The sequence below is a fragment of the Xiphophorus hellerii genome, chromosome 9 (assembly GCF_003331165.1).
Source record: "Xiphophorus hellerii strain 12219 chromosome 9, Xiphophorus_hellerii-4.1, whole genome shotgun sequence".
NCBI classification, from domain to species: Eukaryota; Metazoa; Chordata; class Actinopteri; order Cyprinodontiformes; family Poeciliidae; genus Xiphophorus; species Xiphophorus hellerii.
In genome coordinates this window covers 677,826-700,906 of record NC_045680.1, presented here as the reverse complement: position 1 = coordinate 700,906, position 23,081 = coordinate 677,826, and the positions used below count along the sequence as shown (strand labels likewise).

Here is a 23,081-nt window from a genome sequence, read left to right as displayed (position 1 = left end):
TAAACCATGATGTCACAGTAAAGAATGAGTTCAGTTGATTTTTTTAACTCCCATCTGTTAATCACTGATCAGTTCCAGGTTACTGGGTCTTTCATTAGTTTAGTTTTGTTTCATTGTGACTTTTTGTCTAATTCAATTGGTCTTATTTAGTTTTTAGAAGGTGATTTCTAGTCTCACTCTAACTAAATATCTAATATTAGATTTAGTTTTGATTAGTTTTTATTAGTTGTAGTAGTAGTTTTAGTTTTTTGATGCTTTGGTTAATTTTTAGGTGCAGAAATTAGGGTTTCCCTCCAGAAAACTTGCTAGTTTCTTTTTTAACAGGAAATGTGAAAATGTCACTAGGTTATTATGTGTTATTGGAAGACATTATTAACCTAAACACCAACTCTTAAATCTCTAACTTTAAAAAGGCAAATATTAAGCTAAGATAAATAAACAATGCTTAGCCTGGCTGGGGCTAAAGTAAAGCCTGGAGGCCCGCCAGGCTTAAAATACACCAAGGGAAACCCTGGAATTCAAAACGGTCAAAGTGTTGTGTTTCGATAATGAAAACTCAACAGAAAAAAATACTATTTTCAAAAAAATGGTCTCAGTTATTGATGAACCACCAACAGACTCTGGAGTTTTCTCCCAACTTTTGCCAGTTGCCATTTTGCAGACCAGCGACTGTAATTTACCAACACCTGCTGTAAACTGATTGTGTGTGTGTGTGGAAGAAAAATTAAAAGGCTAATAAATAGTCAAACACAAAAATGAAAGATACTATTTCTACAATTTTAGCATGTTTTATACGCAGGTTATAGTTCCAGTTATTGTTTTTCCCCATTCATTATTTCAGTTAACAGAAATATTTTCTCAATTTCAGTTTTTGTTATTTTGTCCATTTTAGTTGAGTATAATAACCTTGACTGCTTCCTGCTGCTTTAGTTGGAAACACCGACTCTTTGACTGTGTTTAAATTTCAAACTTTAGGTTTTATTTCTGTTTTCAGAGGTTAATCCTCGGCCGTTACCTGACCAGAGAGTTTGGGTTGTAATTTGAGATAAACCCGGCTCATTTAACCTCTCTGTTATAACTGACCTGCCCAGTTAATTAAGAGTTTAATTAAATTGCACCTTAGCACACCTGGCCTAATTAAAAGGCCTGTCGGAGGGCGACCGTCTGCCTGCTGCTTGTTCTCTCTCCTTTAGTTTCTTTTTAACACAGTAAAGAGGAGAAAGATGTCGGAGTGGCAGTTTGACTGGCTTTTAATGTCAAACTTCCTACATATGCAGAGCAGACGTCATGCGTTGACTTCTGCATTTACACCATAAAAACCTTCTGTAATCATAGCTTATGCAACGAGCATCTGTGAAAACTCACACTGACATTTTCTTGGTTGGATCTTTTTGGTTCTGCTATACAGCCGTGAGCTAAAGAGTAATTTTACTGACTTGCACACCTCCTATGAGGCGTCGTTACTTATAGTTTCCTGCAGGATCTCTTACGGACATTGTCATAAAAACTTTAATAATCTGTTGTCAGAAAGCAGTAAAACAACTGGAAAATAATCTTGTACCACTCCATCATTGTTGCTACTGTGTACAGAAACGCTAGAGAAAGAAAATATTAGCATATTACTACGAGTGGCTGCAACCCAGTTCATTCCAGAACAAGTTTTATAACTGTGCTGTATCAATAAAGGATGGCATAAAGTAGCTGCTTTCAGAGAGTGCAGCTTTGTCTTGCCATGTTGTTGCATTTATGTACATCATTGCAATTATTGTAGCTATCATCAGTCATGAGGTTTAAAGCCACTATTGTTTTTTTATGAATTTCTGTTTTAGACAGAAAACTTTTTTGTCTTTAACACCACTCCTATCTCAGCTCTGGTTGTTTTCTGTGCTGTTCGTCATGGCTGTGGCTCCACCAATGCGCTCTGGGACCTGTAGGCTTTGGGCAGGGCGTAATTATCTGTCTGCCTTTAAATTGATGTGGGCATCTGAGTCTGGAAGAGAAAGAATGAAAAGTCTAATGTCAGCCGCTTTGTGTTTACTTTTAATTCAGTTGTGCAAAAGTACAGTTTATTAATTTACAGTACAGGTTGTTTTCGCTTTTTCCATTCATAAACTGTAAGATTAATAAAAAAATGTTTAGTGAAAACTGTTTAAAAATAATGCTTCCTACATTCACCTCTTTCTGTACTCTAGAAAATATTTAAAGATGATCTTCCTTAGCATTACTTTGCATCTCTATGATTTGCAGGACTATTACATTTTTTTATTATTATCTGGGTGCCATCATTTTTTCTTTGCTGCAAAGTTGCAAACTGGCAATAAATGTTGCAGTAAGGTAAATTTTCTTCCTGGCTCCTTTGGTAGATGCATATTTACAAATTGGCTTCACAAAGCCACAACACTTTTGAATAAGAACTTTTCAGCAGCTTTTTTAAATGAATTTAGACTCAAAATAACAATAAACCAAAGGAATCTTGCATAGAAATAGATTTATTCAAGTTTTGAGGATGGACAGAAAGCGTTTTTTACATATAACATCGTAAAAAGTGCATTACAATAATCTAGATGAGACAAAAAAAAAACATTTAAAGTTCCCATTTAGACATCAGCCTTCTGAGTTTGGAGGTATTTCTGAAATGATGAATGTTTTGTAGAAGCTGTGGTCAGAAATATTGCCTTAGTTCCTGAGTTTGACTTAATGGCCACATTCAGAAGTAAAATTTGTCAAGCTCTGTTGATGTTGGAGTTATTGTGTAAAAATATGCAAATATTTTTTTAAGGTTTTAGCTTTGCAATGACAGAAACTGCTTTTTAAGTTTTTTGAAACAGTATATTTTTGTTTTGTCTGTCCAGCCATAGTTAGCATAACCTTTGACCTCAGCCTGTCAGGTTTATGTGCATCCTCCGTACCCACTTCTGCTTAGTGCATTTCTGTGACAGTAGCTGAGTTTCTACTACAACTTTGTTGATGTTCTGCTAGTCGAAAAATAAAATTTCACAATATCCATTAAATAAAAAAACGCATCTAAAATCACACGTGAATAAGTTTTCACACGATAAGTCATTGAAAACATGCGATGCCGTCATTCTCCAACTACTTCCTGTTGCCTTCATTTGTCGTTTCCACCAGTACCAACATCCTGTTATCATGTGACACGTGTGATGCGAAAAAGGTATTTCCACTTCAATTTAGCAAAATACACAAATTTTGATGCAGCTGACAAACCCCCTGCACTGATGCAGGATTTGTCGGCTGCATCAGTGACAGTGCTGCGCATCAGTGACAGTGCTGCGCATCAGTGACAGTGCTGCGCATCAGTGACAGTGCTGCGCATCAGTGACAGTGCTGCGCATCAGTGACAGTGCTGCGCATCAGTGACAGTGCTGCGCATCAGTGACAGTGCTGCGCATCAGTGACAGTGCTGCGCAACACAAATAATCACCAGACCAGAACACAGTGCGCTAAATAACAAAACATAATCTAACAAAGCTTTGAGGCAGATAAATTTTCCTCGAGGAATTTTAATAATTGAGGTACTCGAATCATTCGAGGAATCGTTTCAGCCCTGCTTTTAAAGCATAGTTGCATTAAAAGGTGCCCTAAAAGTGATAACTTTTCATTATGTCATAATGACACCTTTAAAACAAAATGTCATTATTTACCAAATGACACTTCATGACAACACTTACGGAGACTCCTCCATGTTTGTGATGTCAGTTTTATGCTCACCCCTTCAAATAAAGTGTTACCTGTAACACTAACCAGGAAGTCACTGTTTCAGCAACTTTGCAGTTTTCTGGAAGTTTGCTCCAGATTAGAGGAGCATAGAAGCTGATTGCTACTTCTCTATATTTGGTTCTGGTTCTGGGGACGCAGAGCGGACCAGAACCAGAAGACCTGGGCGGTCCGGAGTGTTGCTATGACAACAACGGCGGCTCTTTCATGCGTTTTGGTGCCAAGCCGTTCAGTTTATTTCACAACTTCCCTTTGAAATCCAACAGCATCAATTGCAGGTTCTTCAAAAACAGAAACTCTGGTGTCCAAAGTAAATCATGAGTCCCAAGCGCCTCAGCCTTCGAGTTCAGCTTCATCTTAAATTGAGCCTTTCCTGTGAATCACCCGCAGCAGTCCCCAGCACAGAGGCGAATCAGGTACATCAGTCTCAGTGTAGGTCATTCATAACCAGGATGTTACTCTGCGTAGCTTTTTTTATTCTTTTATGCTAGTCTTATCATTTAGGAAGCTGTTTCTTTACTGCTCTTTACCACCTTGTGAGACTTTAGAGTTCTGACCAGATGAGAAATTTCTGCAAATCACTGATCCAAAGTAAAAACTGGGAGATGCCGTTTGCCATCAATAATTTTATTACCTGTGTTGGTTTGGTGAGACCAGATGAATCAACTAATTTATAAATTGCATTTTCTAATTAACTAGAAAATGCAGACTGAAGAAAGAAAGCCAAATTGCTCAAAGGACAACACAGTCAGAGCAGTAATTAGGCCAAAACTGTAGAAAAAATATTTACATTTTGCGGAAATGTTTTACCCGAAACTCAGCTGGCGTAGTTTGGCTTCACCTGGATCGAATTCAGTAAAAAAAAAAAAAACCTCATATCAGGCACCAATTTAGAGATGCACCGATCCAATATTTATATCCGTATTGATTCCATATTGAAAAAATTCTAGACCGGGTATTGGAGACAATGTACCTGATCTATAAGTGCAGATCTATTCAGTCTTATTCTACGCTTTGTGCTCTGAGTGACGTCATGCCTTTTTTATTTATTTTACATCATATCTAGAATTCCTAATTTTACATTCTGAACCATTTGAAGTTTGTTGCTGTTTATTTTCACATGTTTGACCAAAGTAGTCAACCTGTTGTTTTTGTCAGTTTCCGTTTCTTTATTTATTTTTGCATTTCCTATTTTGCTGCTAATTGAGCTGACTGAACAAATTAAAGATGTTTTCACGTTTGACCAAACTAGAGAAGCTGTCGGTGTGTTTAAGGGAGCTGTACCGCTGCAGAGTTATCATATTTATGTCTGTGTTTGCAAAACAAACCAAAAACATTTCAAGTTAATTCAGCTGTTGTTTTTTGTATCGAATACTAAACTTCACATATCAGTAAAAGTGGATCAGTTCCTCCTTAATCAAACTATGAATCTGTTAAACCAAATATTTTGCATCAGATCAGCCATGTGCTGTAATTATGCTAAGGCAAGCAGAAAGTGCTGAGATTTTCACATGTTGATGCTAGAAGTATTTTTAACTGGAGATTCATCTTTTGCTACAAATGATTTTACTAAATGAATGCATTTTAGGCAGTAAAATGTTTATTTTCTTATTTAAAAAAGAAACTGGATTATTAGTGTGTTTCTAATAATGTATATAAATAGCTAAAACAGTTAAATGAATAATTTGCTGCAAAAATAAAATAAATTAGTTTACTCTCTAATTTTGTAGCCATTGTTTCTGTTTTGTCACTTTCCTGTGGTATGGCTCTGATTAAAATATAATCGTTGTGTATTTCGTAACTCTTACTGCTAGCTGCTGTGTTTGTTCTGTGTTTTAACATCTACATGTTCATGCTGTAGGAACAACCAGAGTAAGTTGTTTTCTCCTCCCTTCTGTCTCTGTTTTCTCAGGGCTTTGACCCTCCTCATCAAAGTGACACCAGGACTGTTTATGTAGCAAACCGTTTCCCTGAGCATGGCCATTACATACCGCAGCGCTTCGCAGACAACAGAATCATCTCATCCAAGGTATCAGAATCTGTTACAGCCATAAATATTAGCATTTTTTAGGACCAACCGTTCTTAGTTGATTAGCTTTTCTGATTCAGACTGTTAAACTGTACCTTTAGCGTAAGCTAGTCTCTGACATGGTCCCTTTTTTTAAAGCTTAGCTTTGTTACTGTATTCTGGTTTGTTGTTTTTTCCATGTCATAAACAGTATAAACTGAAAAAATATTTTATTTCCTTCAGTATAAGTTGGTTTAAGTTGATTTTATTTTATTTTGCCTCAGCAGTGACAGCAGCTCCTGTAAAGGGACGAATGATCCAGGGAAATCTCCAAAGTGGAATTAATTAGCCTGTAGTTTGATTTAAAGTGAATGTTTCCAGCTTTATTTGGTGATGGCTGAGCAAAGCGCAAACAAAAGGCTTGTGTGTTGGAAAGTGAATTAGTCCGGACTGTCCAGACTGTCTGCTTGCTGCCAACAGACTGTGATTTTTCATGTCTGATCTATTGACCTATTTTGATTTTAACAGGAAAAGATTTTGAAAACGTTAAATGCTGTGCTGGAAGAGTAATTTAAAGTGTATTTTGGATTATTTTTGATGTAATCCAGATATACAAACCTTTTTATTTTTTCTCTCTCAGTACACAATCTGGAATTTTGTCCCCAAGAATTTGTTCGAGCAGTTTCGCAGGATAGCGAACTTCTATTTCCTCATCATCTTCCTTGTGCAGGTAAATTCACACATCGGTTCAGCGAGTGCATGATTTCCTCTGTCAGCTGGTGATGAGTCATGTGTGACCTCAGCTCCTCTGCTGCACAGATTTACGTGTGGGCGTGTGTGTGTGTGTGTGTTTGTGCATCAGTGGACGTGTCATTAACTCTGAGGACCTGGAGGTAGAGAGGTCTTCCTTGTGTTTTCATTTAAAAAAACATAAAAAACAAACGCTGCACCCACATGTTTGGTAATATTTGTGTCGCTGCGTCTGGCCCAAAGCGCCGTGCCTTCACAGCTAATCACTCAGCCTGCGTAGACGATGGATTTGGCTTTCAGATGTTTCTGCTGTGGCCCTGATGCTCCAAAGAAATCAGCTTGGCTTCGTCTCAGGATTTGTCATTTCACCCACTCAAACTTTCAGTGAAACCGAAGACATCTTGTCCTGAAATCTGAAGGAAAAGAGGGGAGAAGTGAAGGGGACATTTTCTGAAATGGACAGTTTGAGCTTTTTGGGTCAAATTTATCTCCAAGGGAGTCCTAGAAACTTAAATTTTTACTCTGAAAAGCAAAAAAAATGTAGTTAGCATTTGGTTACGATCAGGTTTTTTGCTTTCGATACCGATCACCCATGAGGCCGATCTCTGCCGATCACCGATCTCTGCCGATCACCTGAATTGGTTGATGATTTTTCGAATTAGGTATAACTGCTGCTATGTGATCTGTCAAAATTAAAAGAATTATCTGGTTATCTGGCTGATCTGCAACATTTCCAGTCTTCTGAAACTTGCGAATAAGTTTTTGATTTATTGCTCTTTGGCTGACCACACACAAACCGATTTCATTCACCAGCATTCAGAGGTCAGATGGGAAATCTCGCTAAATCTCGAGACCAAAAGTGAGCTCAGAGTAAACAAACATGGCCGACCGGGAAGAAGTGACGGCGAGAAAAAACCCCGATACAAAGACGTCGCCAACGTCCACCGACTTTTCCGATGCGTCATGGCAGCAGTTTTATTTTATAAATCCCTCCATGTTTCAGCCAAACGGCAGAACATTCAGGATTCAGAAGAATAGATTAAAGTCCCGCCTGAATGCATGCGACTAGTTTCTCCATACCGGAGCCATTTTGAAGACTTTTGTACCAAGCAGTTGTTTTTGGGCATGTGCACCGACTGATGGCACCCTTTGAATTTCGTTGTCCTTGTGACAATGACAATAAAGATTTATCTTGTCTTATCTTATCTTATCTAAATACATTTCACTGAGTGTGTTCATTCATTACTTTCCATCCTGGATGTCTGTGGTCTGATTTCTTTGCATGGGTAGATTGAATGGGTTGTTACTAAACAACATCTGATGATGATTTCATGTCAAATCCACTATTAGGAACAAGTTTTACTTAGAAAATAAAATAGAAATGATACATTCAACACTTATTTTACACCTTCCAGATCTTTTTAATGTAAAAGTGGAGATATGTGCAGTATTTAAGAACATTGCATTGTCATATAATAAAAAAACTAACATAAAACACACATTTGTTTACACCACTGTATGCAGACAATTCAATAATCAAGGAAGTGTTAGAAAAATGTATCAGAAACTGATAGCACTAGCTTTGCAGGAAATTAAATAAGAGCTGGAGGTCGAGCAGCTCTGAAGAACCAGACGTGTGTCAAACTCACAACCTGTATTTTTTTTTTTTTTCAGTCGCCTTCACTCTCTGCATTTCCTGTTTCATAAACCACCTTCATGCGCCCAGGACAGACGACTTTAAAAGCTAAACAAAAATCCTAGCCAAGGTTTTACATTTTCGCTTACAGCTGGATTGTCACATTATTTTAGAAATTCACTTGAATTTAAAATCTAACATCTCTTTATTTAAAATCTAATGATATTTTAGATCACTAGATCTAAAGTGTTGTTTTTGTTGTGACATTTGACTCGGCTGTGACCTCTTCAATGCCTTTAAGAAAGCAGAGTATAAACATATGCATGTGTGGCCACTTCCTCAGCTGTGCAAGTTAACACTTGAGGGAGGTTTGTAGAGATTTCCTGTTTGATGCGGCAGCCGCTGCTTCTCTTGCATGTCTGGCTCATTTCTCTGTGAAAGAACACGCCCACCTCCGCTCCAATGACAGCGGCTCGCTGCTCCACGGCCCCGTTCACGTCTCCACTCCCATCATCTCTCTATCTCTTTGCAGTTAATGATAGACACTCCAACTTCCCCAGTTACCAGCGGGCTGCCTCTCTTCTTCGTGATCACAGTTACAGCTATTAAACAGGTGAGAACAGAAGTAAACATTCGCTTCCTCTTGCTTGTGCCGAAAATGTGGAACTAAAACCAAGGTGCTTCATTTCACTATATTATTTGGTCTAGTTTCTTGTTGAAATATTTTAGTACACTTAAAATGAGGAACAAATAAGTAACAAATTTTGCTGGACAGTAAATTGTCCCAGAAGTTATCGCGATAAGTGATAATATAATGATAACGATACAATAATGGAAGAACACATTCTGAAATATGAATAAACTTTAAATTCTATTAAACCTTTAGGAACTGTTAAATATGCTGAAGTTACTTTTCTTTTTTCCGCAGGGCTACGAGGACTGGCTGAGGCACAAAGCGGACAACGAGGTGAACGGAGCTCCAGTGTTTGTGGTTCGCAGTGGGAGTCTGGTCCAGACAAGATCCAAAAATATCAGGGTGAGGCTGCAAAAAAAACATAACAAATATTTTTTATACCATTTATTTAAGTTGAGGTTCTGGTTCTGGTCTCCTTTGTATCCACAGAACCAGAACCAAACAGGGAGAAGCAGCATTCAATTTTTATGCTCCACTAATGTGGATCAAACTTCCAGAAAACTGCAAAACATCTGAAGCACTGACTCCCGTTAAAGGGGCAGTATTATGTAAAGTTAACTTTTCTGAGCTTTGCATCATGTTATGATGTTATTCCCTCATCATTAAGCAGACCTGGAGTCTGTTTATGGACTCTCCATGGCAACCATTCAGCTGTGCAAAACACCTGGATGGCCCTAGCTCCGCCTTCAAGTCTCAGCTCCTTCAGACTAGCCAGCAGCAATTAGCAAACAGCTGGTGTAACTGGTGAGCTCATTATAGGAGCTGCTGCTCAGAGTAATGCTGGTCAAAAGGTTAAAGGGTTAATGGAGGAGCCATCTTGGTATGACTTCCTGAAGGCAGAGTTTCAGACAAAGCAGGAACTTCTTAAAGAGACAGAGGCCCATTTTGAAGGAGTTAAATTATGAAGTAAAGTTTGTTTTAATTTGTGTTTCATATATACAGCATTTTTATAACAAATGAAGGCGACATAGTTTGATAAAATTATAATCCAGACTAAAGTTAGTCTGTGTTCTCGTTAATCTCTTTATTTTGCCAGCGAAATGTAATGTGTTTTGTTCTGATTTGATCATTTAGATAATTTTTTATTTGTCTTTTTATTAGTCAACATTTTAAGTGAAACATTTTGCCTTTGTATTATCTGTTAAAATACTTCTAATAATAAAAGCTAAAAGATTTGTGCAACAGGATTGAATCTTTGTAAACTATCGATGTATTTATTGTGATTTATGATACTGCAACACATTTCAACAGCACAATAAGCACAGCACAACAGTGCAACAAACAACCTTTCTCAGTAAAAATATGGGATAGCACCAACCTTTGTTGTTGTTTTTTAACTCTACATGTTCAGGTTGGGGACATTGTCCGTGTTGCTAAGGATGAGACGTTCCCAGCTGACCTGGTGCTGCTGTCGTCGGATCGTGCGGACGGCACCTGTCACATCACCACAGCCAGCCTTGATGGAGAAACCAACCTTAAGGTTTGTTTGCAGACTGTAATCAAATCAACATCTTTGCATGCACGCCTCCGCGTCCTTCAGTGCCATTCAAATGGACGGGTCCGTCTCCTGGAAAACAAGTGTGGGAACGCGAACGTGTGCTTCCGGTGTTTCAAAATAAAACATCACTTATAGAGTTCAGGTGATTTACTCAGTAGTGTTCATGATCTTCATCCTCCAGATTCATTTAATGCTCAAAACACAAACAACACTCGCATGTTTTTGTGGGGTTTTTTGTGGAAAAACACAAAATCTTCAGTGTAAAACATAAAATGTCTGGGTTTTTTAAATGATGCTTCAATAAATGTATAATATCATCATCAGCACAAAAAGACGGCAAAATCTAGAATATAAACAGGGAATAATATTAGGGAATTATTTACTTAGAATAAACTCCTAATCTTGCTGAAAAATTAGCTGTAAGTTAGTTTAGTCTTATTTCAAGTCTATTAAGATATTTGCATTAGAAATATTTGGTAACATTTTGCGTTTTTTGCAGTGTGCCGGTCTGTTCTTCACTCTGTTCAGATGATCTTTGAGCCTCTCTTACCTTTTATCTCGATCTTTAATGACCAGCAACTCCTTCATACAGTCGATTAGATGCAGAGTTAAGTCATGTGATCGAAGAACATGAATAGATAAATTATCTAAAGGAAGCTTCAGTTAGTTGTTTATGTGTGATTTGTTTGATTTTTAGTGTAATGCATTGAGATGTCAGCATCTGTAGCTGAACTTTGGAGGAGGAAAGTCCAGAATGCTGAAATGTCAGATTATAAAGATTATACGTTTGAAATGAAGTCATGTTGAAATGAAACGTGTAAGAACTAGAAATTAAAGTTTTTATTTTCCATTTTACTTATAGAGCAAAATGTTTTTTAAAGAAACATATTGTTTTTTTTATAGAAAGAAACAATATGTTTACCTGCACAGTATGAACAGATAAAATCAAGACAACGACAAACATCTTGGCAGCGTTTCCAATAACACAGAAAAAAGTCGTTATGTTTGTGGCTAATTGCTTAGAAGGAGAGAAAAAGTTATAGAGTTCTGAAAAGTCTCTAAATTAAGCAACAAAGTTAAGTTGGCAGCAGTGAGATGACTGTTATTAATCCAGACGCCAGTCATCTCTCAAAAGAGCAGCGGCAGATTTTCAGACTTTTTCAGAGGAAAGTAAGATCAGTTCCACATGAAATTATTGGCTGATCGCCGATTTAAAGGAACCGATTAGGACCGATCGATCTGTTCAAATCTATTTATACTGTTCATTATTATTTATACCATGTCAACTTTAATACGTTTTAGTATTTATATGCACACATAAACTCTTTTTGAAATGTAATTCACACAATCAGTGTTTTGTTTAACTGTAGGCCACGATTACACATCTTACTGGACGATAAATTGTTCCAGAAATTACTGCTATACACGATATTTGTTGTTATGAGACTATTTTCAAGTAATATTGATAATTGCATAATAATGCAAGTTCACCCTCTCCAACAAACTTTAATTTTGTACAGAATTGGGAGACATAGTCCAAAATAAAACACAAAAACATTCAATAAAAAGTAAATAGAAACCACACACAACTGAAACCATAAATAAATGGATTCTGATGCCTATAAAGTTTTTACTTCACAAAAACAAAAACTTTTTTCATGTTATTTGTTAGTTGTCAATATGCTTATATATTTATTTAAAAGCTTCTCTAATTTTACATCAATATTAAACTTTGTTTTGCTTGTAGACCCATTTTTCTGTGCCAGAGACGTCGGTGTGTCAGTCGGTGTCCCAGCTGGAGGCCTTGCACGCCGTGGTGGAGTGTCAGCAGCCGGAGGCCGACCTCTACAGGTAATTACGCTTTTATTTACACGTCATTATAAACGTAATCTATAGTATTTTATTTATACGTCATTCTGCAGGTAATCTATGCTTTTATTTATACATTTTAAACGTAATCTACGCTTTTATCCGCACATCATTCTACTAGTGATGCACCGATTGCAGTTTTAATCGCTGATTACCGATCTTTAAAAAGCCTGACCTGCTGATCTCGATTTTGGCTGTTACCAATTTTTGAAAAAGTAAAAAAAAAAAAAAAAAAAATCAAACCCGCTTAATACCCGGTGGATGCTAAAATTAGATCATTTCTTTTTTTCTTTTTTTTACCCCTCCAGGGGGTCTTTTGTGGGCTCTAGTGTCCCTTATACGACAGTAGGCTGACAGGAAACGGGGAAGACATGCGGCAAATATCGTCGGGTCCGGGAGTCGAACCCGCGACGGCCGTGTCGAGGACTGAAGGCCTCCAAATACGGGTCGCGCCAACCGCTACGCCACCACGGCACACCCAAAATTAGATCATTTCTAAACATCTGCTGCAGCTCTTACAATATTAAATAACTGTAAACATGCAATTTCTAATCAGCGTATCCAAATACAAAAGCCTTATGATAGTAACCTGCTGCTGTGCATATAAGCTTTAATGCTAATTGGTTTCTGTGTTTATTTACTCAGTAGAAACTGAGATTGATTACATGAGATGTATTTATTCACTAATATGTTTGTCTTTATTAGTTCATGGTCAGGCGGTTTATTTAAATGTTTGTTTAAATGTTAAAGTGAAACAATTTCAAAATGCCTTTCATGTTGTTTATAAATAGTTATTTTTCCTCAGGTTGTATGTTTTTTATTTGCGTTTCCACTCAGTGGTAAAATGTGTTTTCTGTCTTCCAGGTTTGTTGGACGTGTAACCATCACGCAGCATGGAGAAGAGATCGTCCGGTAAGTTTTATCCAGTTACTTCTCTCTCTAAAGTTCAACACATCAACGGATCTTATTTCCTTAACTGGTTCTAATCACGGATCTGCAGGTGGAAAGTCTTTATTAGGCCCGAGCAGCAAAGCGCTGCGAAGGCCTATTGTTTCTGTACTGTTTCTTATTATTATTATTCTTCCCACCTCTTCGTGGGCCTTTTTGGGGGCTTTATCATATTCAAAAACTCACCAAACTTGGCGGTCGCGACTAGGCGGTTTAAAAATTTTAAATTTTAAGGTCGTTGCAAAAATCGCAAAAAAAATTGCTCAACGGCGGCAACTAGCAATTTTCAAAAGACCCATTGCTATTCACTTACTTCATCGTAGAGACTTGAAATTCGGTACAGTTGTAGAGCTCACTAAGACGCTCAGAATTTACAAGTAATGTCATAGTGCAAGTATCGCAGGAAGTCGGCCATTTTGTATTGAAGGTCCATTTTGGACCTCGATTTTGACGTTTACAGCCTTCGTATTTGATCGAACTCCTCCTAGGGATTTCGATTGATCGGCTTCAAACTCGGTCAGTCTGATCATAAGGCATGTCTGATTTAAAGTTATCAAATTGGTGAGTTTTGGAGCATGTTGAAGGGGGGTTAGCAGGGGTCAAAGTTCACCTACACGCCATGAAACAAAAACCTCTTATATTTCCTATACAAAAACACATAGAGGGACCAAACTTTCAGTGATTGATCGACATCAGGTGTCCTAAAATACCCTGCAGTGAAATTTTTTTTTTATGTAGGCCACGCCCCCTGAGAGCAGGAAGTGTAATGTTTTACTGTGAACGGTCGCTATCTTAGCCCTTTGACCTAATCAACATGAAACTGTGTCCAGAGACAGAAGACATGTTGGTGTGTTGTGGATTCCAACCCCGACCGGCTGCGATGAAGCAGGTGGGCGTGGCGGCGTTGCGAACGCCATCGAATTTCGTTTGGCTCTGAATTCCACAGTTTCGGGGTGAGCTGCTCCAAACTCACTAGGATGGATCCTTATCCATCCCCGAACAGGAATCCATAGCGATATTTGGTGGGCGTGGCCTAATTTTTCTATAGCGACCCCTAGAGTATTTTAAATGAACAGCCCCAAGCCATGCTTAAACCTAGAATTACGAAACTTGGTACACATGTGTATCTTGTCGGGACGTACAAAAAAGTCTCTTAGAGCCATGCTCTAAACCCAACAGGAAGTCGGCCATTTTGTATTGAAGGTCCATTTTGGACCTCGAGTTTGACGTTTACAGCCTTTGCATTTGATCGAACTCCTCCTAGGGATTTCGATTGATCGGCTTCAAACTCGGTCAGTCTGATCATAAGGCATGTCTGATTTAAAGTTATCAAATTGGTAACTGTATGAGCTTGCTGAAGGGGGGTTACCAGGGGTCAAAGTTCACCTACTCGCCATGAAACACGAAACTCTTATATTTCCCATATAAAAACACATAGAGGGACCAAACGTTCAGTCATTGATCGACATCGGGTGTCCTAAAATACCCTGTGGTGAAATTATTTTTTTAAGTAGGCCACGCCCCCTGAGAACAGGAAGTGTCATGTTTTACTGTGAACGGTCGCTATCTTAGCCCTTTGACCTAATCAACATGAAACTGTGTCCAGAGACAGAAAACATGTTGGTGTGTTGTGGATTCCAACCCCGACTGGCTGAGATGTAGCAGGTGGGCGTGGCGGCATTGCGAACGCCGTCGAATTTCGTTTGGCTCTGAATTCCACAGTTTCGGGGAGAGCTGCTCCAAACTCACTAGGATGGATCCTTATCCAGCCCCCGACAGGAATTCATAACAAAATTTGGTGGGCGTGGCCTAATTTCCCTATATCGCCCCCTAGAATATTTCAAAAAATCAGCCCCAAGCCATGCTTTAACTTAGAATTACGAACCTTGGTACACATGTGTATCTTGTCAGGACGTACAAAAAAGTCTCTTGGAGCCATGCTCTAAACCCAACAGGAAGTCGGCCATTTTAGATTGAAGTTCATTTGACCTCGATTTTGACGTTTACAGCCTTCGTATTTGATCAAACTCCTCCTAGGGATTTCGATTGATCGACTTCAAACTTGGTCAGTCTGATCACAAGGCATGTTTGATTTAAAGTTATCAAATTGGTGAGTTTTGGAGCATGTTGAAGGGGGGTTAGCAAGGCTCAAAGATCCCCTGTGATTGACATATTACACAGTCAATTACAAAGGGGATATTTAGTCATTCCGTAGGGCAATGCTGCCCTCTGGTGTCGAATTACTGAAATAATGAAACTATTTCAGTAATTTCAGTAATTCGACACCAGAGGGCAGCATTGCCCTACGGAATGACAGTTCAATGTTGAATTATAGAGGAAAAAATTAAATAATTTGTAATTCTAACACAAAAACTGACAGAGACACCAAAGTTTGAGTTATTGATCATCCTCGGGTGTAGAATAATATCCAATGGTCAAATGATGACATCACGTAGGCCACGCCCTCTGACAACAGGAAGTCTTGTATTTTACTGTGAACGGTCGATAGCTTCTGCACCAAACTTTGCACGAGTGACCCTGGTGGGATCCTTGACGACCCTATGTCATCATATTATGACGTCATCTAAGCCCCGCCCCCTCAGAACAGGAAGTGCCGTTTTTTTCCTTGGAAAGCTCCGTTTATGGCTCTCTTGACCTAATCAAGATGATTCGGATGATAAACTCTGTCAATGCTCGCTGCTGGCTGAACCGTGTGGGCGTGGCCAAATGGCGAATATCAGTCCCTCGCCATATGCATACGTTTGGCTCTTATTCACGCATAGATCATCCGATTGGCGCCAAACTGGATATGTATGACCTTTGTTCACCTCTAAAGAGCCCGACGAGGTTGAAATGTAATTTGACTCCACTGCGCCCCCTAAGTTAATACATGGGCTGTGTCTCCTCGAGGCATCGACCGATCTGCACCAAATTTTTTGACAGTCGTGAGGGGGCGCCGCCGAACGCATTAACGTGTGTCGCCAGGTGGACGGGCGGGGAAAATGCACGACAGCTTCTGCGGCGGGTGGCGGGCGGCTGTGCTGGAAACTGCGGCAGAGCTTCTGCGGTGGGGAGCGGGCTGCGGCTCTGGAAACCGCGCGAGAGCTTCTGCGGTGGCTGGAACCCCCGCGGTGGCCAATAGGCCGGAGCGGCGCTTGCTGCGAGGGCCGCCCGAGGCTGCTTGCAGCTTTAATTTTTTATTGTAATAGATGCAAAAAAATAACAAAATAACAAAGTTCTCCTGTCATTTTCTGTTCTATAAACATCTGAACTAATTACTGTTATATATTTGAGTTAATTGAAAACAAGATGGAGGTTAGAGAAATAAATTAGGACAAATATAGAAAATCCTTCGTTTTCTTTTGGATTCTAAAGAACCTGCTTCATATTTTACTCATTTGTGCTAAAGTCCTGAGAAAAAACAAACTAAACCATAATTGTCAGTTTAGACGTCAAAGTTAACAACAAACTGTCGACCCAGATCAGCCTGATTGGTCTACTGTATTTCTATTAATGTCCAATTTATTGTACCAGCAGGAAATTATAAAATAAATCAAAATAAGACTGAGATTAGGTTGATTGCTACTACAGCTTGTATCTTGTAATTGTGCTTTTTATTAATATGCTAAATTAAGATTATGATGCAGTAGAGAGAAGTTAAAAACATTAAGCATCTCGGTATATTTGGCCCGAAATAATTGATAAAAACAACATCTAAGATTAAGTGATTGCTTGGATGCATTTTAATGCTTTTGGAAGAGAAGACACTGAAAACCTCAAAGGAAAAATAAATGTGTTAATTAAAATGTAAAAAAAGAGAAAAATTTTAATACCGCCACAGCATGTTTTAGTGTGGGTCATAAAATGTTTGCACGTTTGGCAAAAATATGGCCAGATTTCTACTCCTTCTGGTGAAGACAAAGAGATCATTTTCTGAGTCGTCTGTTGTTTTGTAGTTTTGTAGTGGGATCTAAATTCATAATCTGTTAAATCATTCTTGATTACATCAACCTGTCCAGCGACTGCAGGTGGAAATTGGCATATTTTTGCTACAACCTGGTGCCACGCATTTATTTCTCCTTTTAAAAGGTTAAATAAACAGTAATACACCATCAACTGATAGAAGGAGTTGTCTAAAGTATCGCTTTTAAAAAAACTGATAACAAATTCAATTAGCATCTGTTTGATTTTGCTTAACGTATTTGTAACTTGTTTTGATTCAAGTCACTCCAACAAAAAGACACTGAGAATAACATCTTTTAAACTCAAATCTGAAGCAGATTCAACACATAAAATTTGCTACAAAATTAGTGCCAGATTAGACCAACATTAAAGATAAATGGGAATACTTGTTTAGAATATCCTCTTTCTAAACCAGTTCTGTGGATTTGTGTTTGTTTTCTTTTGTTTTTAGACCGCTGGGTCCAGAGAACCTGCTGCTGCGAGGGGCCAGGTTGAAAAATACCAAAGAAATATTTGGTGAGTCTGAAAAAGAGAGCAAAAACAAAATACATTGTCCCAGAAAAGAAAAAGCTAAATAAATAACTTTATATATGATCAACATAATATGTCTGAAAGAAAATTCAATATATAGAATATTCACTGATGGCAGAGGAAAGACTTTAGCAGCTCAACCTCTCACAGCTAGCCAAGCTATTCTGGTGGCTTCAACTAACTCACTCACTCTTTGGTTGCCTAGCAACAACATGCTAGGTAAGAAGCAGCTTCAAGTTCCCCCTAACTCCGGTTACCTAGCAACGGCCTTCTGAGTAACTAGCGCAGCAGCAGCTTCAGGTTTCTCCACAGCGCCTCCTAACTGTTTTAAATAAAAAAACAACCCAGTGGAGAGAAAACTGGTTGAAACGGGAAAGTTTGGCAATATTTCAGATATTTAAAACAAAAAAACAAAGCAATACTTATCAATATCGACTGATATGAAAGTCTTATTTCGTGAGCGATATTATCTGGTGTTTTTATGACCGTTTTGTTGGTGTAATTACCTGGACCTGCTGTGCTGTTGCAGGTGTGGCCGTTTATACGGGGATGGAATCCAAGATGGCGCTCAACTACAAGTGCAAGTCCCAGAAACGCTCAGCTGTTGAGAAGTATGGCGCTTTCTTTCTTCCTGGCTGACTGGGGAAGCGTTTCTGTTGGAGGCCCGGTAAACACTGAAACCGCTGTTCCCTGGCAGGTCGATGAACTCCTTCCTGATCATCTACCTGGTCATCCTGCTGTCGGAGGCGATCCTCAGCACCATCCTGAAGTACGCCTGGCAGTCCGAAGACAAGTGGAACGAGCCTTTCTACAACCAGAAGACCGAGCAGGAGAGAAACAGCAGCCCGGTCAGTCTGACCAACCACAGAACGCGTCTATTTTCTACTCTGTTCCTGAAAAGACTCAGTTTCTGACTTTGTTTTCACATTTTCCACTTGTATGTCACCAAAACAGACCAGACCTGTTTTACTTCTGATTAGATGGTAATCAAACCTCCCAGCACTCAGAGCAGATTCAGTGATAATAAAGTATAAAAACTGGTTTCTAATCATTGTAATGCCCATTGTAATGACCTGCAGGCTGGCCGTCCCTGTTTGTGGAAGACCCAATATTCAAACAATCATAATTTTTCATTTATTGATTTCAGATTACACTTCAAATCTGAAATCAATAAACAAACACTTCAAAGTATTTTTGTTTTCTTTTATAAATAATTGTAGTTTTACTTGCATCTGAAATTTTATTCAAGTTTGAGCGTATAAACCTGATTTTTGGTGCTGTTGTCTCATAATCAGTTTTCTTTTTTCGCTCCTCACAAACAGTAATTAACTTCATAATAGGAATGATCAGTGATTTTCTTTTTTCTTTCTTTTTTGTTTTCTCATTTTTATTTTTATTTAGTTTTTCTCTTTTGTTTTCTCATTCTTTTTATTTCATTTTCTTTTCTCTTTATTTTGTTTTCCTTTTCTTTATTTCTTTTTTTCTTTGTTTTTGTTTTCTTTTGTTCTTTCTCAATGCGTCTTTTTATCATGTTTTTAACAAATTAAATTTTCTCTTGTCCTTCTCCAGATCCTTCAGTTCATCTCAGACTTCCTGGCGTTCCTGGTTCTCTACAACTTCATCATTCCCATCTCGCTCTACGTTACTGTGGAGATGCAGAAGTTTCTGGGCTCCTTTTTCATTGGCTGGGATATGGACCTGTACCACGAGGAGAGTAACCAGAAAGCTCAGGTCAACACGTCTGATCTCAATGAGGAGTTGGGACAGGTATGAAAAAGAAAAAAACTAAATTAGAAATGTTTCAATCCAGGATCCCAGTATGTGAATTTTAATATGGGCTGACACCAATGTTTTCCAGTCCATCACTTATTTATTTTAACATTTAGTTTCTTTTAAACCAAACATTGTAGAAAATTACAGGACAGCTTCATTTCACACACATCTTAAATTAAAATTTTTATTAAAGAAAAAATTGTTAAAATCCTCAAATGATAATTATTTTTGACAATGTTCGGTTACAAGGCAAAAACCACAAAACTTTACCAAGTAATTTTTGGTCAAGTTTCTAGTGTAAATATCTTTGTACATCTGAAATAAGTAAAAAATTAACTTACAAGTAACTTTTCAGCAAGATATATGAACTTGTTTTAAGTAAATAATTCTGTAATTTTGATGAAAAACTTCTAATTTTATTAGATTATTTCATTTGAAACAGGAAAAATGCTATGTTACAAGTGAAATAATTTACCAATTGAATTAACAGTTTTTCATCAAAATTAGGGAATTATTGACTTAAAACAAGCTCCTATATCTTGCTGAAAAGTTACTTGTAAGTTAATTTTAACTTATTTCAAGTGTACTGAAACATTTACATTAGAAACTTGACCAAAAATGATCTGGTCAAAAAACAGGAGGATTAAACTATTACAGGAAACGCCAACAAGCAATCCTCCCATAAAGGGGCTTCATTGTTTGGCCGGTCATGATAGTATATTTTGCAGGTGATAAATTGATCCAGAAATTATTGCAATCAAACAATGATATTGTCATTTTGACACAATTTTCAGGTAAGATAATGATAATAATGGTGTAATAATAATGCAAGTTTGTGCTCTCATACAGAACGCACCTCACTGCAACTGGAAGACATTTTAAATATCCAAAATAAAACACAACAACCAAAAACAATAAATAACAAGGAAGTAAAAACAACTGAAACCATAAATAAAATGGATTTTGAAGGATTTATTGTGATTTTTGTTTTTTTCTCCCTGCAGGTTGAATATTTGTTTACAGACAAGACGGGTACGCTAACAGAAAATGAAATGCAGTTCCGCGAGTGTTCGATAAACGGCATCAAGTACCGGGAGATGAACGGCAAACTGGTACCAGAGGGGATGACGGGGGATTCACCAAGCGGTTCTTCACCTCAGCTGGTAATTCACATCAATAACTGCTGCACAAAGCTATTTTTATAGCTCCAGTGTAAATATGAAAACTGATTGCATCAAGGCAGAATTTTCCTTCTCTCTGTGCTAAAGTGTCCAGATTTCTGATTGTTTTCATTTAGTCTCATTCAATGAATTAGAATATTATGGAAAAAGTTAATTTATTTCAGTAACTTAAGTCATTGAGATGATTTTTTCATAATGATAATTAGGTTAAGGTATGATATGTAGAATTAGGACATTTTTATTACAGAAATTTGAGCATAATAAAAATTAATTTAAAATCTGCTCACAGGTTATTTTCAAGAGGTACATTTAATCTGACAAAGGAATGTCATCCTAATTTATTATCTCCTAAATAAACAAAAAATATAACCTGGTCCTGATACAAGTCAGAGAAGGGATGATGAAGTAAAAGCTGCATTTTTCAAAATATTTTTGTTTTTAGAAAAGAAAGCGAGAAAAAAAATAATTCAGAAATCGTGTCTGACATAAAAAAAAATCTTTGTTTCTAGCTCTTAATCCATGTCAGAATGTTGTACTAATTTATTCTCTATTCTTTTTGTGTATATGTAGTTTTTTTCTGAATCAGTGATTTAAATATAATTTAGTTAACACATTGTTTATGCAGATTCTGGTTCCCCATCATGGCTGATTAATTTGCACTAAAATAATCTGCTTGTTCTACACAAGTTACAGAACAAGATGTGAAATCTGTCCCTTTTTTCCACCGTGTTTCCGTCCAGATGACTGAGGAGTTATTATTCCTCAAGGCCGTGTCACTGTGTCACACCGTCCAGATCAGCTACAACCAGTCAGAGTCCTGGCTGGGAGGGGATCCGTTCTCCCACACCAACAGTTTCTCCTTCAGCCACATGGAGTACTACGCCTCCTCACCGGATGAGAAGGCGTTGGTTGAGGGAACGAAGAGGTGAACAACTTTAAACTGATCTTTTTTCTAATATTTACTGCCTTACAGGGGAGAATAATATGTAAAATCAAGTTTGTTTGAGCTTCGACCAAGCTTCCTTCTCACAAAGCAGCTGTCCCATACAACTCCCCCAATCGGCTCCTCCAGACTAGTGGCAGCAGCAGTTAGCAAACATCTGATAGAACTGTGCATCTGCTGAGCTCATCGTATGAACTACTTCTCATTGAAACGTTCCTAAGAACTGTTTTAAATGGCATAAAGATGCACTGAAAGTGTCAGAAAGAGTAGGAGCTTCTTAAAGAGACAGAGGCCAATTTCAAGGCAAATTTCTGTTCACATTGTGCACGTTTTTGTTCTTCTACATCTGCTATAAACATCCCAAACGCTTAAAAAACATTTTCTGGCAATAAGTTCGTGTTTTTTGGTGTCTGGAAAACGAGTCGTTTCAAAATCCTCTCGAATGTTAAGTCACATTCCAGTGGCACTTCGCCGTTACCTAGCAACCCCAGCAAAGCCAAGCACGTTACCTAGCAACACAAGCTGAGCCCAACCACTTTTGGCTGCTGGAAATGAACAAGAGTTTTGTTGTTGACTTACCATCCAGAAACCAGTTACTGCATTCTTGTTGGTTGTGCAGGAGGCTCCACCTCTACTTTTCAAAGATGTACGGCTGTATAATTGCACATGTTTGAGGCTGTTTTCAGGTGCGAGTGTAAACGTAGAGTTGGGGGGGCGTGGCCAGCAGCTGATTATTTGGATTTAAAGTAACAAGACTCCCTAAAACATTTTATTCTGAAAGGATCAAACTAAAACCTCATTATCTAAGAATGATTTTATGCAAATATGTAATGAACATATTTAGCCCATAACCGATCCTAACCTGTTGAATGAAGGATAATATGTTACCCTTAAGTTTGAAATTTATAGCATTTCTGTAAAAACTGACAGTTACCTGATTGTGCTATAAAATTTATTGTGATAAAATATGTGCCTGGAACATTCACAGTGCTGCCCCTTTAAGCCATGAAAGATTAAAAATATAACCTGGCTTTATATTTATTACCATAATGCGTTTGAAAAATGTTTAGTTTCATTGTAGTTTCTTTTCCTTGCCTTTAAATGAGGCAGCTATGTTGCTAAGGTTAGTAATGTAGACGAAAACACATGATGTCTTTATTTAACTGCCTAAAATGAAATATGTGACTCTTAACCTTCGACATGAAGCCAAACTTCATCCTTTGCCTGCCATTTTTTAAATGTGTCAGATACAAGCAGAGGCTGGAGCTTTTATCGCAGCCTGGTGTTCAGTCACTTGTTCATGTTGGTGCCTGAGAAATTTAATGCAGGCAGTAATTTGTTGGAGAGTCTGGAGACCCGTGCAACCGACGGGGGAAACGTATAAATAAATAACGCTTTGTAAAATGGTGCCACCATGTTCAAAGTACCAAAATATTTGAGCTACTAACAGACCCAGTTGTAATTTCACAACAATAGAGAGGAAATATTTCAGAACAAAGTCCGACTGTCTTTTACTAAGCTAAATATAATAGGTCCAGAATTATGCATACCC

General features: G+C 38.0%; 1 protein-coding gene across 6 annotated transcripts in view; it reads left to right on the top strand.

The window, feature by feature from the left end:
* The window catches only part of atp11b (ATPase phospholipid transporting 11B), a 59,682-nt gene that overhangs the window by 4,335 nt on the left and 32,266 nt on the right, over window positions 1-23,081 (top strand). For all 6 annotated transcript variants that reach the window (XR_004340445.1, XR_004340446.1, XM_032571878.1 and 3 more), the window contains exons 2-14: window positions 5,648-5,764; window positions 6,384-6,473; window positions 8,662-8,742; window positions 9,058-9,165; window positions 10,175-10,303; window positions 12,069-12,172; window positions 13,055-13,102; window positions 17,553-17,617; window positions 18,162-18,243; window positions 18,330-18,480; window positions 19,202-19,399; window positions 20,410-20,568; window positions 21,327-21,511. Coding sequence is in view for 4 of the 6 variants with exons in the window: in XM_032571878.1 (XP_032427769.1) it covers window positions 5,648-5,764; window positions 6,384-6,473; window positions 8,662-8,742; window positions 9,058-9,165; window positions 10,175-10,303; window positions 12,069-12,172; window positions 13,055-13,102; window positions 17,553-17,617; window positions 18,162-18,243; window positions 18,330-18,480; window positions 19,202-19,399; window positions 20,410-20,568; window positions 21,327-21,511 (1,517 nt within the window). In the remaining 2 variants the exon portion in view is untranslated. The remainder of the gene's footprint in view (window positions 1-5,647; window positions 5,765-6,383; window positions 6,474-8,661; window positions 8,743-9,057; window positions 9,166-10,174; window positions 10,304-12,068; window positions 12,173-13,054; window positions 13,103-17,552; window positions 17,618-18,161; window positions 18,244-18,329; window positions 18,481-19,201; window positions 19,400-20,409; window positions 20,569-21,326; window positions 21,512-23,081) is intronic.